Source organism: Varanus komodoensis, unplaced genomic scaffold (genome assembly GCF_004798865.1).
Source record: "Varanus komodoensis strain SLA01 unplaced genomic scaffold, ASM479886v1 scaffold4, whole genome shotgun sequence".
In the NCBI taxonomy this organism is placed as follows: Eukaryota; Metazoa; Chordata; class Lepidosauria; order Squamata; family Varanidae; genus Varanus; species Varanus komodoensis.
Genome location: NW_025335941.1, coordinates 17,560,154 through 17,579,265, shown reverse-complemented (window position 1 = coordinate 17,579,265; position 19,112 = coordinate 17,560,154). Strand labels below are relative to the sequence as shown.

The 19,112-nt window shown below is 39.5% G+C and overlaps 1 protein-coding gene across 4 annotated transcripts in view; it reads right to left on the bottom strand.

The window, feature by feature from the left end:
• The window catches only part of LOC123029243 (amyloid beta precursor protein), a 145,731-nt gene that overhangs the window by 75,904 nt on the left and 50,715 nt on the right, over nucleotides 1-19,112 (bottom strand). For all 4 annotated transcript variants that reach the window (XM_044441927.1, XM_044441929.1, XM_044441926.1 and 1 more), the window contains exon 3: nucleotides 6,489-6,618. In XM_044441927.1, the coding sequence (XP_044297862.1) occupies nucleotides 6,489-6,618 (130 nt within the window). The remainder of the gene's footprint in view (nucleotides 1-6,488; nucleotides 6,619-19,112) is intronic.

Below are 19,112 nucleotides of genomic sequence, written 5' to 3'. Positions count from 1 at the left end.
CTTGGCAAGGAATGTGGGCTTAACCTGACACTGAAAAGATAGCAAAGTTAATACAAAACAAGTCCTGATGGGGAGATCATTTGGGGGCTACCACAAAGAAAGCCTTCCTCCTTGTTGCCACCAGCTGAACATCTCTTAGAGGTGGCATTCAGAACAAGGACAATAAGGACAGTGTCCATATACATGCAGTTGGCAGAGCTGTTCCATTCAGAATTGTGGTCCCAGGATGTATAGAGCTTTGCATAAGTTAAAGTCAGCACCCTTAATTTTTGCTTGGAAGCATATAGGTGGCTAATGCAAGAGGACTGAAACTGGTAGCATATGCTTTGGGCACCTGGTTCTGCTTAATAATCCAGCCAGCACTTTTTGCACAAGCTGCAGCTTCTGAACTGTTTCCAAGGGCAGCCCCCTTTACAGCACATCACAGGAATTTAGTTTAGAAATTGCAAGAATACAGATTACTGAAGCCATGCATTCCTGTCCATATAGAGGCATAGCTGGGCCACCAGCCAGAACTCAAAGAAGGCACTCTATGTTATTGAGGCCACTTTCACTTCAAGTGCCATAGATGGATCAAAGAATATCCTCAAGCTATGAACCTGTTCCTTCAACAGAGGTGCAACCTATCTGGAACAGGCTGAGCACCCGCCATCCAGTCGGAGGAACCAGCCACCATCAGCTGCTCAGTCTTGCCAGGACTGAGCTTCAGTTTGTTAGCCTTCATCCAGCCCATCATCTCAGCCAGGTACTGGTTCAGCACATCCACAGCCTCACCTGGTGAAGATGAAAAGGAGATATAAAGCTGCATGCCATCCATACAGATAACAATGCACTCCAAAATTCCAGATGGCCTCAATCAGCAGTTTTTGTAGATACTGAATGGCATGGAAGGCAAGAACATGAGGAACTCCACACTGAAAACTCTACAGGGCTGAGCAATATTCCACATAACTATATTCTGGAGCCAACCCTCCTGGAAATCACTGCAATACAGCACTGCTTCCAACTCAGGCAGCTGCCCCAGAAGCATACCACGGCCAACGGTATTTACTGCCGCTTAGAGATTCAAGATAATCAATAAGGTCTCACTCCTTTTTCTCTTTCCTGACACAGGTCACCATACAGGGGGACCAGAGCTATTTCTGTACAAAAACCTGGCTTGAACCTTGACTGAAATGAATTTACATAATCAGTTTCATCCAAGAGTGCCTGCAACTGGTTGGCCACAACCTATTTAAAGAACTTGCCCAGGAAGGAAACATTCACCACCAGCCTAACATTGTTTGGGACATCTGGATCCAGAAAGGATTTCTGAAGGAGTGACTTCAATCTCTTATTTCAGGTTGCACAGGACCACTCCCTCTCATAAACAGGCAGCAATGCCTGCTGTTCCGTCCCTGCTTGTTTTTATAAGTCACGAGGAACAAGGAATCAGCACAGATTTTGCTGCAGGAGCTTGGCCAAGCACGTTGTCAACATCCTCAAGTTGTACTGATTTAAACTCTTCCAAAAAACTGGACCAGGTTGTGTTCTGATAATTTCATCAGATTTTACTCTTGCAAAATTGGAGCCTAAACCCAAGTCCAACAAAAGTTTATCCTAGAACTGTGAGATGTATTTCTTTGCCACCCTCACTGCCCCTAAATATATCTGACTATAGACATATTTTGACTGCATCTATTAGAAGTTTTTCTCCAAATGAACTCGGGTCATTTCCTATATTGTTTCATTGCTCTCAGTTACAAGGGATTCCATGGAGCCATATGAGCTCTCCTACAGGGTCAGTACCCAGGAATGATTGTATCAGCTGTCCAAGTCACCTCTGTATTCTAGCAATCAGCAAGGTATTCAACAGAATCACCAGCCTTATTAGCTGGAAAATCCCCAAAGGTGCTCTGGAAAACATCTGCATACACTGGCTTCCAGGGATGGACAATTTTAATAGACCCCTAGCCTTGCAAAGGGAAAAAGACTTGCTCTTAGTCTAAATATTAACAGACAGTGATCTAACCATCATAAAGAGAACAACTCAGAGTTGCTCACCTTCAGATCTCTATCCTCATGCCCAGATGAAAAAATAAACAGAGTGTGCTCTGCTACATGTACTGAGCTGATGACACCGCCCCATGGTTGTCATGTAATCCATGGCATCCTCAGCTGCCCCAGGTAAGGTGTCTTCAGCATGAATGTGAATGTGCTCCAAGACCAACAATCTGGGAGACCTCAGCATCACAACTGAGTCTACCTCTGTCAGCTCAGATGGGAGTCTGTTGAGCAGCAAGTACACCACCAAAAACCTGTAAACTGTCCTGCTGGCCCAAGAGCAGATGCAAACACTCTAGATTGGTAGTGAGACTGAGGGGTGGGGGGAAAGAGTTCCTATAGACCAGGCAATGTCCCTGCACTAGCCTTCAAGTATTCTTGGATGTGGAACCGAGTACCCAAAGGATACTTCCCCATGTTCCCACCCAGACCTTGGTGATGCATGCCAGATCTGCTGCTTCATCCACTATTAAATTGTGGATGAGGAAGGTCTCATTCTGGACTGACCAAGCATTCAACAGCAGCATTCAGAAACCTGAATAGGTTGACTGGGCATCCACCAGACCTGTCAATACAAGAAGGACCAGAATGCAGCACTGCGTTAAGCTTCAGTCCTCTATACACTGGCTTGCAAGGAAGCGCCAATGAGTTCAGTGGGATTTACTTCTGACTAGGATACAAAGTTATTTGAAATGTGGGGAGCATACTTTTGTGGCATATTGATATAATATTCTATTATAAGAATGGAATATAGGAATGTAATATAATAATAATAGAATATTTAATATACAAAATTCTTGAAATTCCACTGAAAGTATGTCTTTGTGATAAATCTGACAACAAGGTCACATCAAACTAGAGACACACTAATCCAGATATAAAGCTATGTAAATTGGTATTCTCCTTCATCAATATAGATTAAGTTCCCTTATTTCCTCACTGATACATTTAAACAGTCACAGATTTACTATTGTTGATTTAGTGTTATTTAAATAATTTCTACTTTCCATTATTTAGTCATGTTAACTCGGAGCAAGTCTGGTAGCAATTTAATAAACTCAATCAATACCATTGGAGCATTTACTGCATACTGCCTGCTTGTCATATACTAAAATTATATTGTTTTTATTTTGTTATCATTTAATTATTGTTGTGAGCCGCCCCGAGGCTTTGGCGAATGGGGCAGCATAGAAGCTTTCTAAATAAATAAATGCCATTGAACACAAAAGAAGTTTAAGATTCAGCCAAGTGTTGAAAGTGTCTACTACAAAAAATCCCAGAAGGACAGTGCTAAAGGCTGGCAAAAAAATGGATCATGAATACACTCTGGCATGAAAATAGTATATTTCTTCCCCCTCCATTTCTGACCCCTAAGTTAAAAAAAAAAAACCCATCTAACTGGATAAACTGACTTAATCAACTTAGCTCTTGAGCTAAAAATAAAGTTACATTTACCTAATGTTTTCTAGCAACAATTATTTCAAACAAGTAAAATTAAAGATGGCTGATATATCTGAAAATAACTTCCACATAATCACGAACATATTTCCAAACATATTCCTCAAATTACTCCATAAAGCACAGTATTTTTGGGCCATCTGTCCATAATTATCATTTCATCGATGTTCATTTTTCTTACCTACCATCACCACCTTTCCAATCTTTAGTGGAATGATGAACTCATAGCAAGAGAAAGGGCATACAGGCCATGAACTCAACACAACTGGCTCTTGTTTGTATGTTATATGTTTTCCTCCATAAGTCATGAAGCACTGGGGCATCCATGACTTAGAAACAAGGTGGTATAAGCATTATCTGGAGGTTGTGCATAAAGTGACAATTCCCTTTGCCAAAGATAGATTGTCAAATCCCATCCTAAGCCACAAACAGTGATGTAGCTTTCTTTTTTTAGTCTAGTTAAGTCCTTCTTACCCTAGAATACTTTTTTATGATTTTGTCTGAACACAGGCAGGAATTTGTAGATTTTACTCTGGTAAAGGATGCATATAAAACACAAGCTAATGCTCATAATTTAAGCATCAGACAATAGTGCCAGAGCTGAAAACAAAACATCCCAGTCTTTCTTCAAGCAAAGGAATCAAGGGTGGTTGCTGCAACTGAGGATGGATGACCAAAGCAAAGCAAACCAAAGAATCCAGCAGAATGTTGTCATTTTATGAGCAAAGGACCACTGGAATGCTCTCCTAGCACTTTATTATCTAATTTTTTTATTCCCTGAGGAAGATAAGTTGAAAAAAATATCCAATCAACCACCTACAAAACAACTGGATTCTCCAAAATCACTAATTTATATCCACTATATCCATACTGCCTTTCTGTAAACTGAAAGACAAAACCAACAGAAAAACTGAACCAACACAGGCTGACTTTTCAACAACAGGCTTTGGTAGTAGTTTCTACCATCCTTTCAAAAGCGCATCACTGATTTTCACAAGCCTTCTCTACCTACCCCAGCTAAGAGACTGGGACTTGGTCAAAGCCTCTCAATGAACTCCAATACTAAGCAGAATCAGAAAGTGGGTTTCCCATTTCTGATCATAATCCTGAGCACTGGGTATCATAGCCATAAAAACATTTCTCCATATAGAGGTATGCAGTTGATATGCAATGCTTATTTTGGAGGCAAGAATTTCAGTGTAATGGCTTTGTTCTTTAAAACAGCTTCTAAACAAAACAACTCTAATATCTTGGCAAAACCCTTTCAAAATCTATGAAGTCATGAACTGTTCCCAAGATTCTTTTTTTATATATAATTCTTCTATCCTAAATACATTTGCTTGGGAAGAAGCCCCAATGAGCCGCCAATAGGGCTTAGTTCCAAGAAATTGTTCTGAGGGGTTGAATAACTTCCTAATCCAGCCCACACATTTCCAAGTCAGAAGTCGAAGCTTACATTATACTAGAATCAACATAGATTCCCCCCCTGCCACCCAATTTCCTCAGTAAAATATTTAGACCAGGGTCAGGCTCTCCAGATTACACTGTTAAGATTATAAAGAACCCTATCAGGACCAGAGCTATTACATGAAGACAGCTGAAGACTGATCAGCAAAACTGTGCCAAGTGAGTGTGCTGGTTGCAACAGAGACTGCAAGATTATACCCAGAATTAGTCCTAGTTCTGGGAGGATGCTATAAATGCTGCATTATGTATCAGTTACCAGCACAGGCACAATGAATGGACAGGACAGGATCTCTGAAAAAGTTGAAAATCCAGAGGTATCAACTCCATAGACTCTGAATTATTTGACTGCTTAGCAAGAGCATATTTCTGCCAATCTTTCAATTGGGAACTGGGACGTGTTCACTGGACCCACACAGAGCAAGAGGAAGCACAGTCCCTTAGCTTCACATATTTCTCCTTTGCCAGGGGAAATCACCTGTGATGTGGGATTACAGATGGAAATTAAAAGTGGATGTCCACAGTCCTTGCAATTGCAAGATTGATGATCTTACTACTTTTGTTATATTTGAACATTTCTCTTGCCACCATTAAAACCAATATTCCATTCTTCCACTTTTTCCCCTCTCTGTCTTGCTTTCCCTCTGCATTCTTTCTTTAAAATAATAGGAGTAGTTTAAGGGTGAAGAGTAGTACAGGTGTCTCTCACAGTAAGCTATCCATATTATTACTATTACTATTGCTATCATTATACTTGTTATAAACTGTTTTGAAGAAAGATGGGGTAAAAATCAAATCCTCTGCTCTATATGTAATGTGAGGAAAATATATGGTATTAAGAGGACTCAAAGGACTACTGAAGGCTAACACTAAAACTAAAGTGGGATTATGGAAAGACTTTACAAAACAAGAAAGTCAAAAAACAATATGTAAAAGAATTTGGAGAAGAACTGGAGCCAATCTTATTTACTATGCTAGGAATAAGAATCAAGAATCCATTTCAGAACCAGCAGTGTATCCACAAAGCATACATGCATGCATATACATGTATATATCACACAAACAGAGCGAGGCTTCAATGTATCCACAGGTGAAACATAAAAGGAAAGCTGAAATCAAGTCAAAAATTCCTCCTTAACTATAACAACCACAAAATGCACATTACAGCTAAATCCTGCAAAAGTTCTAAATAAGCATATGTTGTTCCCCCTAATGCAATCAAATGAAACAAAAAGTATTCAAATCTGTGTGAATCATTTCACCAAACTTTTTGGGAAACAAACATTTTGCTTTATTTAATTTTATACTTTTTAAAAAGCTCTTTGCTGTTGTTGGTTTGTTTCATATAAAAGTAAATTTAATTGTTACTTTTTCCAAAAAATATACTAATGTAACACTGATGATAAAACAAAACAATCTGAGGTTACTGTACAAACACTGCCTTGCACAGTGTCAAATCTCTTTTATGTGGGAGAAAGAAGTAAATGCCTGCGGTTGCTTGTGAAATAGTAGGGGATACTTACCTAAGCACCTGTAGGGAACTACAATGTGAGGGTGACTCCTGCATTGTCTCCATCCCCGTCTGCACCAGTTCTGGATTGTTACGGGTTGGTTGGCTTCAACAACATTGGTAATTTGCAGCTCAGGATAAACCTATTATTCAAGATGCAAAGAACACATTGAAAGTAAGTATTATCATTTAGGTTTGCAACATTCTAACTCACTGTAGCAACACACATCAACACTGTTAATGATAAATATTATCAGCTTAGATTTATTAATTAGATCAATTAAGTAAATTATCAATTAAACAATGTCCCTTTCCTATCAAATTTGTTTCTTTTATATTTGGCATTCCTGATAATATGCATCAAAATTATTAGGAGCCACCTAACCATGTATCCTCCCTTTTCATGTTTATTTTAAGCAGGTCTTGAGTAGGTCTGGCACATAGGAATCAAGAAACACATGGACAGAGTAGAAACTGGAAGAATCTCATAGGCATCAGAAGACAGGATGGAGGAGTAGTGCTAACATGGTGACTTTCTTCTGTGATCCTGCATACCTAGGTTATTGGAACATGGGATGGAGTCATGGATGAGCCATAGAAAGTCTATAAGAATATGACTGGATCACTTGGCTACATGCACATCACAATAAATCACCGTAACAAATTACCATTTATATACCATGTATATACCCAACAATTGGCAGTACCATAGTTAACCTTCCCCAAAGAGCAATAACAAGCAAAACAATAAATACAACAGTGAAAATATCAAAATATTAAGACATTTGAGCTCTACCAGTGCAATTACAGCAATTCATTATAAATATATTAAAATAATGGATTAAAGATTAAACAGCTGATGAAAAAGAACAGTCTTAGGTAGAGGTGCTGCTCAATTCTGTAATTAGACTGCTCAGTGGCCAAACCTCATCCATTCATAAAGCTTATCTTTTAACAAGCCTGGGCTAACAATTCATGAATTTCCTATTAAGTCCAGAATTGATTGTGAGCTTCTGGGCATTGTAGTCTGCATCTAAAACAATACCATGTTTGCACATGCAGCACAGTTCCTAAATTCTCATCCTAAATCCTTGTCCTACCATGCCCTTGGTATCTTCCCTCACCATCACCAATGTTGCTGCAGCTCCAGCTCTGGCTCTGAAGAGGCACTATGCAATTCCACTAAAAGCTTGTTTATTGAATGATAGTTCAATTTTCAAAACTACATGGATGTGCCTGCTATTTTCCAAGAAAACTCGTAACCCTTAACGGCTTGGGACCTGGTTATCTAAAGAAGCGCTTGCGTCCATATATGCCCTCCCACCCCCTGAGATCAGCGGCAGAGGCCCTTCTCCAGGAGCCGTCTGAGAAAGATATTAGGAGGGTGAATACCCGGAGGAGGGCCTTCTCTGTGGTGGTGCCCCACCTATGGAATGAGCTCCCCAAAGAGGTATGCCTGGTGCCGTCGTTATTTGTTTTTTGGTGCCAGGCCAAGACCTTTTTATTTAAACAATATTTTAACTGTTAATTGTTGTTTTTATTTATTTATTTATTACACACCTGCTGAGATGTATCCATATTTTTAAACTGTATTCAGTATTTGTTTGTTTTGTAAGCTGCCCCGAGGCTTGTTGCAAAGGGGGCAGCATAAAAATGCTATAAATAAATACATACATACATACATACATACATACATACATACATACCTTCTTGGGGTAAGTTCACTCCCCACTACTCTTAATTTGGTGTTTAAATATATTCAGTAAAGACCCCAGGTGGGTCTTCCAGGGAAGGGCATTCCATAGATGGGAACCACTACAGAGCTCTGTAACGACCCAGTGCACCACCATGGGTGGTGGCACTCAGAGAAAAGCCTCCAAAGCTTACCTTAGCAATCAGGCAGGAAGATATGGGAGAAGGCACTACTTCACTTGAAAAATAGTCATCTACCCTCACAGATGGTATGTCCACAGGTAGAAAGGTATACTTTAACTATGTAGATGATGTACTGTTTGATCTATTTTGGTGACTGAGGAATAATTTTAAAGGACCAGCAACCTACAGATAACACTTCATTTTAAAATTCTCAGAGTTTGTGCCCATGATCAACAGGTTCTATTATAAAGTAGATTACCAGAAAGTATAAAACCAATGTTCTTATCCTAAGCTCTCAAACTTAATGTGCATGGTACTCGCAGAGTATTTTGTAGATACCGCTGGAGAAGATATACTATCCCTGCTCTTAACAGGAGTGAATTAAGCAAGTGCTCCGGAATCTATGTTTGCTTCTTTGCACTTTTCCAAGCATGATTCAAGGAGCTTGGGTTATCCGCAAAGCTCTAAATTGCTTGAACTCTACGCAGAAGGCAATACCTTCCCCATACATTATTTCCAGAAACAGAGATGCCCAAGGTGAATTCTGAAGCATATATTTAATTGTGCTCCTCGCTGCTATTGCTCATTTTCTGAAGACAGCAATGCCCAATCAATTACACAGGAACAACTTTTAAAGCAAGATACGGGCACTCCACCATTTTTATTGCCAGGGCCTGGAGGATGGGAAAGCCAAGGTCTTGTACAGAACTAATATAGGGGCTTAAATAAATGTCCTGCTCCTTGCACATATGGCTTCTGGTCTGAATAGTTGTTTTTTTGGCTTTTAGAACTGAAAACACATGCACATGCCAATACATCACTTTTTCACTGTTAACTGAAAACAAAAATAAAAAGTTCCCTATTGGAGATAAGACAGCAATCAAATTCAAGACAGTCTAGGTTTCACTCAAAATTATGAAAATCTCTGAGGAGTGATTTTAAAAATCTACATCTAATAAATGTACGAGTATAGATGGAGAGTTGATTCTAATCCATATTAGGACTGCAGCACATGCTACAGATATCAAAATGATCTTACCAAAATGATCTTACCAGGGCAAGCAATTCTTGTCAAAGCCCTAAGATACAGAGCTAGCTATCCATTCAATCTATCAGGACTGGAAATGTAATAAGCAGAGAGTCGCATGGTAGGTAGTTTTATTTTATTTATTTGATTGATTGATGTCCCACCTTTGTTTCTTAAAAGGAACCCAAAGTAGCTTATATCCTTCTCTTCCACCTGCTCTCAATCTTATCTCCACAACCACCACCCTGTTAGGTAGGTTGGGCTGAGAATCTTGGCTGTCCCAAAGTCACCCAGTTGCCTCCATGGCTGAGCCGGGACATGATACTGTCAGGGCCTGGGTGACTACAGCAGGGGCTGTATCTCAGTGGAAAAGCTTTGCAGGCAAAAAGTCCTGGGTTCAGTCCCTAGCGTCTCCTGGTACGGATGCAAAACCTCCTGCCTGAAAGCTGGAGAGCCACTCCCAATCAAGGGACCACCATGCTGGGCTAGTAAGACTAATGGCCTCACCTAGTCTAAAGCAATATCCCAAATCTCCCTAGAAGGAATAGTTTTATTCGGCATCTAACAGCAACTCTGAGATCCCTTCTAAAATCAGGGCTGGGTTATTAACTCAAAGTTGATTCATAGGAATGGCATTATCTTGTACAATACTGCCCATTCAAAATATATGTTGTAAAATTAAATCACTTTCTTAGATATGGAGCAGATTAAGAATAGCAGCATGTTAAAAATTGTATGAAGGCTGCATTTTCTTACAGGAGAAGTAGAAAGTTTACCAGTCAGAAAAGAAATCCCTGGAGACTACTCAGTGTACTATCTGTAGCACACAACCTTTTTTATTGCTGTGAATCAGAAATAGGTGTGATGCAATACTACTGAAACACATGGTCAGATGGCAGCACATTGTTTTTTAAATGCTACTCAATGAAAAGCTAAGTTCACCAATGAGAAGGTTTAGCTGTCAATATTTAAACATTATTTAATAACCCAGGGCATTCTGGAAAAAGAGAGCACTTATTCCACCAAGGTGACTCTCTCACTATAATTCTGCCCCTGGTGTGTAGCAGAGTTCTTTACACCAGGGGTGGCAGCATGTAGATCTATACATGTTTTGGATTTCAGATCCCAGCATTCCTGACTATTGGCTCTGCTGGCAATGTACTTGGGGGTTGAAGTCCAAAACAGCTGAAAAATTGCATTCTGCCCAGTCCTGGTCTACACCATTTGGAAGTTTAAGGTAGACATTTATTATTATTATTATTATTATTATTATATTATTATTAAAACATTTCTATGCCGCCCCTTGCCGAAGCCTCAGGGCGGCTCACAACATACAATAAAATGTATTGTCTTGTTATCATAATGCTTCCAATGTGGATAAGATGCTTCCAATTCTTTTAGTGGTTAAGAAAGAAGGCTCCTGGAGTCAACACTCATTCTCTCTTACGTGCATCTCTTCCCTCCTTTGTCACTACTGTTAGTAACTGATGGACCGCAGGGGAAAATTTACATGCAAGAGGAAAGGAACTAGACCATGACCCTGCAGCTGATTCTCTCAAGCATGAATCAGTTATTACATCAATAAACATAAAATAAGAACTTCAAGGTGAAACTATCTGGCAAGATCAGAGGTCAATTTTCTGAAAGTAATCTTGACCAGTGTCTCCCACAACCATATATTCTTTGTCTTGTGCCGACAAGCTGAACTTACCACACATTGACACTATTTCAGTCACTGGTTATCGCTACAGATTTGATCTATAGAAGGTTCTTTTTATTAAACAACTGGTAAGGCAGGTTTCTTTAAACCAGTTACTTCAGTGGTTTGGTAAACCTCTTTCTCCTAAAGAAACAGTGGCACATTTTAAGACACCATTGGAGTCTGGAGTGGGATTAAATTGTGTATGCATTAAGTTGTTCTAATTAAGTGACCTAAGTGTTTTACTAAAGCTGCATTGAAGACTGTATCTTTACCGAACTTAACATTTTTGGCTCAGTTACCTGATGCAAGATGAGGTCATGCTGTGCTTTCCTGGTAGATGGAATCACCTCATCCACCACCATATTCACTGCATTAAAGCTGATGAATAGTCTATGTTTCCTCATTTCTCATTACAAGTCTTGACTTACACACTAAATTTCAAGTGGCATATATTCCTGATTAAAAGGTGTGTTCCTCATTTAGTTTTAATAGCTGCATGATGTAACTGTATTGTGGGAGTGAGGAATTCTTTCTCCTGCTAGAGCCCTTGGCAGTGGTAAGGAAAATTTGCAGGAAGCAAGAACCACCAAGGTTGTATGCAACACTTTGTAATAGCAATAGTATCGAGAAGCAACCATCGATACAAACTTTTCAGAACAGTTGCCAGATCTGGCCATTTCATAAAGATGGTCCCAGTTTTCAAGGGCTCCTGCCTAACCGTAATGGATATTTGGTCCCTGGTAAGGGTGTGGCTTTTTGCCTGGTTTATGGTTAGGAAAAAAGAAAGATTGACTCAAACTGCTACCCTCAGCTAACACTCAACCTGCAGTAGCTGAGCGTTAAATTACTGTCAGGTACGATATTTTCCATTTTTTCATTGGAAACATTCAAGGAAAACACAGAGAGAAGGCCTAGTCAACACTCATTTCTTGCTCGATTGGTGAAAGTAACTTATCTTCACATTAGCATAAGTCCCCACTATTACTTTAACTGTTTGAATCCCAAAAACATTAAGTACTACTTGCTCACTTTGCCTTTCTTCCCCCCTACAAATGAAAGATTTGGATTACAGAATGCCAGAAAATGCAACAGCAAACACCATTTCTTCATGTGTCATATTTGTGGAGCTAATTCTTACATACTTGCAACTAGTGATCACCAGAGCTTTTTATCATACCAACTGACTGGTAAACCAAACTGCTGAGAGAAAGATATTGTTGTTTCAGATGCTTCCTTGACTTTGAAGAAATTGCTGATGAAAGTACAATGCAGAGCACATTTCTAGCGACACTAGTCTTGGACAAGTTTCAGCTAGGACTTGAAGCTAACAGTGAAGCCATGGGTAGGCAAGTCTGCAGAGAGAAAAACCACAAGAATGGGGTCATCTGTCCTTTTATGGCTCCTTCACCGAAGAAACAAGTCCCTTCCTGTAAAGCTTAAGGACAAGTTCTATTTCTAATGTGGCACTTTGAGACTTCACCATTCACCAACACCATGGTAGCCATCCCCAATTAATGCTTGGTTCACACCCATCTCTGCAGGCTGCTTTCCTCCCTGTACCATCTCCTCTTTATGCACCCTGAGAACAATATTACCTTATGTATCCAGATTTTCCTGTGCTATTAGATTAAATATGGGACTTGCTGAAACGCATTTCACTTTTTATAATGCAACAGACTCAATCATCTGTTACATATAGCAACATTCTCTTAGAATAAAAAGGCTGCCTTGGCATTACCTCCTGTCTCTTTCTTTTCCCAACCAAAACAACAAGTCCACTGCACATTCTTTTATGCATTTTTCAATCAAAGCTTAGCAATTACTTTATGTCTCACATCACACATTGTTTAAATGGGAAAAAATCCTGAACTAGTTTAAGTACAGAAATGGCCTCTAGATACTTTGTGTAATGTAATTTTTACTGGGTCCAATAGAAGAAATGTTGATGAAATGTTGCATAATGACAAGAGAAAGCATAGAATACAAAGAATCCTTCTGTTCTATTTATTTCAATGTCTAGATTCCCAATTTCCCCTAACAGGAGACAGAAACGAAGCTTCATTCAATATAACAACAAAAACAATTTTGAGTTCTCAAGTAGGCGTGCATCCAGATGAGGCCTCATATTGTACAATAACCTGCCTCATTCACATAATCTTAAAGGAGGGGAGAGCACAGACAGTATCGTTCATTTGCAACTGAGTTTTTGGCTGCTTCTTCCATCTTTTGTTCTTAAGACTGAAAATCTATTAAGAAACGAAAGTTGGGAAAGCTGTACAATGTCCTTTGACTGGTTGATCTAGGAGCTCTTGGTCTGGAAGATTCTTAATCAAATGCAAATAGTACTGGGAAACCAAAGCTCTTGTGAGACATGTCACATTATGTGACATTAGATCATTACAATCAGAGTGTGAAACAAATGCAGCAAAACCCACATCTGCGATGCATGGAGACCATGACAAAGAACATTCAAGTTTATTTGAATCTGAGGTTGAGTCATGGTTTTGTACCTTCTCAACAGGTGCCATCAAAGCACAAGTAAGGCTTAAAGATTCTTAACATAAACTTATAACTAAAGGTTACAGAAATAAGTTTGAAGGAGTAAAACTGGATTTCAAATTTAATTTTAAAATAGATATTGTGAATTAAGGTTGCAATCCTACCTACATTTATTACTGACCAAACCTTACTGGATGCAGTACAATTTAATTCTGAGGAGACATGCCTGGGATTGCATTCCCATTCATTCCTTCTTTTAATTACTGATCACAATTTTGGAAGAACATCAAGACCATAGACTATGGCATTGTGCTGCAAATGCCATACCCAGGATCAATGACCTACCATTACCAAAGCCCGTTTAGCATCATTGTCACTGTTGCCACTTGGACCACCTGACCATGCAGACAGTGCAGCCAGTATATGTCCCAGCCTCCAGGTTTTTCTACCGTTCTGAAGGGGTTCTTGGGAATGCAGTGGCTGCTCAGGTCTTTTCTGCCTCAGATAACTGCAAACAATGTCATGGCCAGTTGAGCATTGTACTGTCCAGTTTCCAGCAGTGCCAATGCTGTGTGAAGCCATTTAAGCCTGTTCAGCAGAAGGGGGTAACTTGTGGTTGAAGCACCCTTAATGGGGGAGAGGAAGTGGCAGTGGGTTCCAGCAGTGAGGATGGGATGGCAAGACCCAGGAAAATGGACTTAACCAGCTGCTGATACTAGAGCAGGCATAAGCTCAGCACATCTGTCCATTTTAGCTTGGCATTTACTCAGTGAAATGTAAATCTGACAAGTGCACTAATGACTTGTACTATCACTGTTAACCTTCATAGTCTATTTTTTGTCCTCCCAGAGGTGAACCTACTTCTGCCTGCCTTCCTCTGCTGAGAAAACTGCAACACAGTGAGGATAGCTATCACTAGGATAGCCCTCTGTCCTAGAACTTAAAAGCAATAAGCTGGAATCCAAAATGCAGGGCAAAATGAAGCTCCACACAGGGGAAAAAACTGTCCCAAGAGTTTCAAGCAAATAAATCTAGAGATTAATGACTGAAAAGATAGCTAATCATTCACTCGCTGCTCTAGAGTTACTGTAACTCAGAAAAACATTTGCTAATCAGATATGAGCATAAGAGAAAAACTACTTCCAGACACACAAAACCTATTGCACAATTTGTGCTTTTCCATGGGGACTGCAGGATTCCCATGGCCAAGAACAGACAAAAATGCCCTGAGGTTTTTAGATGGCAAGGAAAAAGTCCATCCTGACACAAAATGCATCAAAACTGAACTACCAGAATTTTCAAAAATAAATGATCCATCATACATTTATCTAGCTTTGGCTTAAAATCAATGTTAATTCCAGGACTGTGCAGCTCCAAATTCCTTTCACCACATTGAAAGCATATGGTGAACCACTCACAGGCATCTCTGACCACCTGGAATCTGCAGATTTTTGGCTGGCCTTTGAAAGTGAGGCCATGAAGGCAAGATGCTGGCTTCAGCTGGGGAAAAGGTTCAAAGTCCTATTGCCAAGTGATGACTGAAGAAGCCTCTTTCTCTTGCAAGGAGAAATTACAGTAGGGAGGAATAACAACTCCTACAATTTGTAACCATCAGGAAAAGACTGAATAAAAGAGACTGGTACAAACCACACTTCAGGATGTGTTGTCTTAAAAAACAACAGAAATAACCTTTTCTTTTTGTTCTGCTATATCATCCAGACTATCAACAAAATGTGAATCAATTTAGATTTTATTTTATAATTACACTTTTGTCTTCTCAGGGAGCAAAAACACAGCTTTGTCCATTTTTTCTTCTTCTGTTAGACTATGACATAACAAATAATACATGTAAAACATTCCTATGCCTTTAAAATATTTTTACATGTGCTTAAAACTACTATTATTCTAGAAATCAATATTTTTATTCTTAAAGGAGAGCACAACAATAATGTAGAAAGAGAGAGAGAGAGAGAGAGAGAGAGAGAGAGAGAGAGAGAGAGAGAGGCTTTTAGATACCAAAGGAATCTGAACCTTGGCCAATTCTTTGCAAGCACATTCTTGGAAACACTTTGCTGAATTTATAAACCTTTACTGATACACACATTTCCTAACTTTCAAGATTGGCTCAGTCATTTAATACTGTGATAACTTTGTTTTGGCTGTTGTACAGTACTGATAAATAAAATAAACAAATAGACAACCTCCTTTAGGTCTTAGCTTCTAATAGTAGCTTCTTCTCAGGCAGTTGCTCTGGCCCATCCTAAACACAGCTGTTAAATTAATCACCCTTGTCTATTCAAGCAAAAGTATCAGTTCTCAGCCAGCAAATTTGGCTCTTTTACTCCTAAACGAAAAAGCAACTTTGCTTTAAACTCCTCATAATGTGCTTCCTCATATATGCCATCTCTTCTATTAAAATGTTTACTATAAAAATATTTATTTCCTTTCTTTCTTCATAAAAAATAGAGGCTTGCCTTATAACACAAACCTATAAACCTAAATTATTTACAAGCAGTTATTTCTTTTTAACTTCTTAACATATACATTCCATTAACAAAGCCTGTCCCCAACTCCCAAACTTTATTATCCACATCTGCACACATCACTAAACTTTAGACTAGTATTACAGATGTATGCCTTGGTCCACCCCACCCAACTCCTTCCCAGTGCAGCTTCAATGAGATTTGGAAGACTTCGTTCCTGTTTTCAGCTAACCACAGTTCCTATCACATCTGAATCTGAACAGACTGCGGTTTAATGCAATGCACTGGTGCAGTTCAAGTTGAAGAGAAGAGATCCACACAGCCACTGATTTAATTTTGCGTAGCTATATCTATATGAAACGTAATAAAAATAAAATGAAATTTAATTTCATTGTTAACTTACAACAAGGAAGAGGTTAAATGCTGAGACACCAAGATAATAACAGCAATGGAAGCTGGGCTAACCCTTGGAAATAATTAAGCAGGTTGATCCCAGCCTGAATTCTACTCTATAATTTAGGAAAACAACCCAATGCGATACCATGGTATATGATCCCAAATTACTTCCCTAAACGATAGCTAAGATTATTTTTAGGTTCAGATATAAGTCATGCTTAATCGACTTGAACCCCTCCTAGCAGCTGTGCAGATAGAAGTAAAGGAAGGCTGGGACACCCAGGCCCAAGGCTCATGCAGATGATACTAAACCATGGTTTAACATTAGATGCAAACCAGGCCAATATGTTCTGCTATCACTGATTTCCATTTTAGCTCTGCTCATGACCACAACAAATATGGGTAATCTTTAGAAGAGATCAGGGCATGAGGCTAGATATATAAATTGACTCAATATGCCATCTGCATACATGAACAAATAGCATTGTGTTGTTTATATATTAAATTTATAGTCTGCTTTTTTCTTACAGCAAACTCAAAGCAACTTACATGAGTCTCCTTCTCTGGCTCTCCATCTTATCTTCATGAGAACAACCCTGTGAGGTAGATTGGGCTGAGAGTTTGTGACTGGTCCAAAGTCACTTAATTGGGTCCATGGCTAAAGAGGGACTGAAACCCAGATCGCCACTGCTGACCCTCATATTGCATTGCTATATGTTCAGAAAGAGATACTAAGGTATACATGTTACACAGCCTTATGTGCAAAACTCTAATATGAAAGGTATATACAGCAGGGATATTAAGGTTAGGGTTGGCTGGCTGCTGTAGATATGAGTTTTATTTTTCTTAACCGAATGCAAAGTGCATATAAGCACATTTTTTCCCTTCAGCTATATCATTAACTGGTTGCACAGCTCTTCCACCAGTTGTTAGGCAGATGCTTCCTAATGGGAAATTTGGTAAATGCACAACATGGAGGCTCGTGTAAAACCAGAACTTATACTCCTGCCCAAGCTGTAAAGCACAAATCCTTCTATGTACTATTACAGGGAAATATTAACAGGTACAATCAGGCCCAGCAGGAGTTTTGTGCTGTTCCTCCCTCCCTCTCACTACGCCTGCCATACATACTCCAAGGAACACTGCAAGTGTTTCCTGAGCTGTGGCAATTCATTGAGTGCTACTAGAGAAGTGCTTATCTGTTATTTACTCTAGGGAAAGTGAGGGCCCCAGGATTCTACTGCAACCTTTTAAAAACCTGAAAAATATAGATAGCAGCGGGCTATGAAGTTGCAAATCGGCATGCACATGCAATACGGCAGTGCATTTTGGCGTGCACATTTGTCCGCAATTTGGCATGCACATTGGTCTGCACATTGCAACTCTGTAGTGCACAGATAGCCTTTTTTCTCAGGAAGTAGGGAATGTGGAAAGCAGGGTCTCCAGCAGAATTCTCAGGGTTTTTGGAGCTGCTCATATGGCCCTGGGTGGCACCTGTTTTCACATATGTGAATAACATGGACCGCTCTAAAAAATCCTGCTAAGAACCTGTAAAAGAAGTTTTTGTGGAAATTTTCCCCACTTGCAAGTCAGATCCCCAGGGTTTGGAGAAGGTTGGCTGTTTCCTCAGCTGATCAACTACCCTGAGTGGAGAGCACCACAGGAAGTGGCAAAACATGAAAGAAACTGGGGGTGGGGGGGGGAGTAAAGCTTGTGAATTAAAGGGACAATCCTGCCTCACTGTCATGAAGTACTGTTTCACCTTCCAACAGTGGCCCTAAGAAAACCAGAGTAACACTGACTACTTTAAAAACATAAACTGCATGACTTAGGATGCCCTAGCCCAAGCCAGTGTGATAGACAGACAGACAGACAGACAGACAGATAGATGGAATCCAATTCTGAATCTGGGACAAGCCATGAAAGTGTCAACAACAGTCTGCCTCCAACCTGAGAGAACTGCAGCAGTTTTGTGGGAAGAATGGGCTAACATTGCAAGATCCTGATGCGCAAAGCTGACAGGGACTTTCTCAAAACTGACAGGGACTTTCTCAGGAAATTAACGGATGTAATTGTGTCAAAGGTGCTTTTACCAAGTACTGACTCTGTGTGGGTAAATGGCAGTGAATATTTATTCAACCAACAAGTGTCAGGTTTTTGTTTGTTTGCTTAAATTTTGTGCCACAATAAAAATATTTCACACCTTCACAGGGTTGATTTTCTTGCACACATTAATCAGTAACAATGCCAATTAAATCAATTTCAGTTCCTGGCCTAACACAGCAAAATGTGGGAAAGTTAAAAGTGTGGTGTGTGTGTGTGAAAGACAAGAGAGAATTTCTGCAAGGACACTCTTAACTCACTGTGTTGCCAAATATGTGTATCTATGACTAGATGCAAGTGCATTCTGATATATTAAGTTAGACATTAGTGAAGTCAAAACATCCCATTGCTAAATGAAAACATATTTGCTACATCTTCTTTTGAAGAGAGAACATTTGACAATGCTGTTCATCACTGTTCCAAATTTCACCACTTTATACAATGACCTACTTTATGTCAAAGTTCTCCTCAGGGCCTTGGGTGAGCTGTCACAAATGAACAGGCCTGGGAACTCTTTTTTTAAAATAATCTAATTAATTTATGCACTCCTGG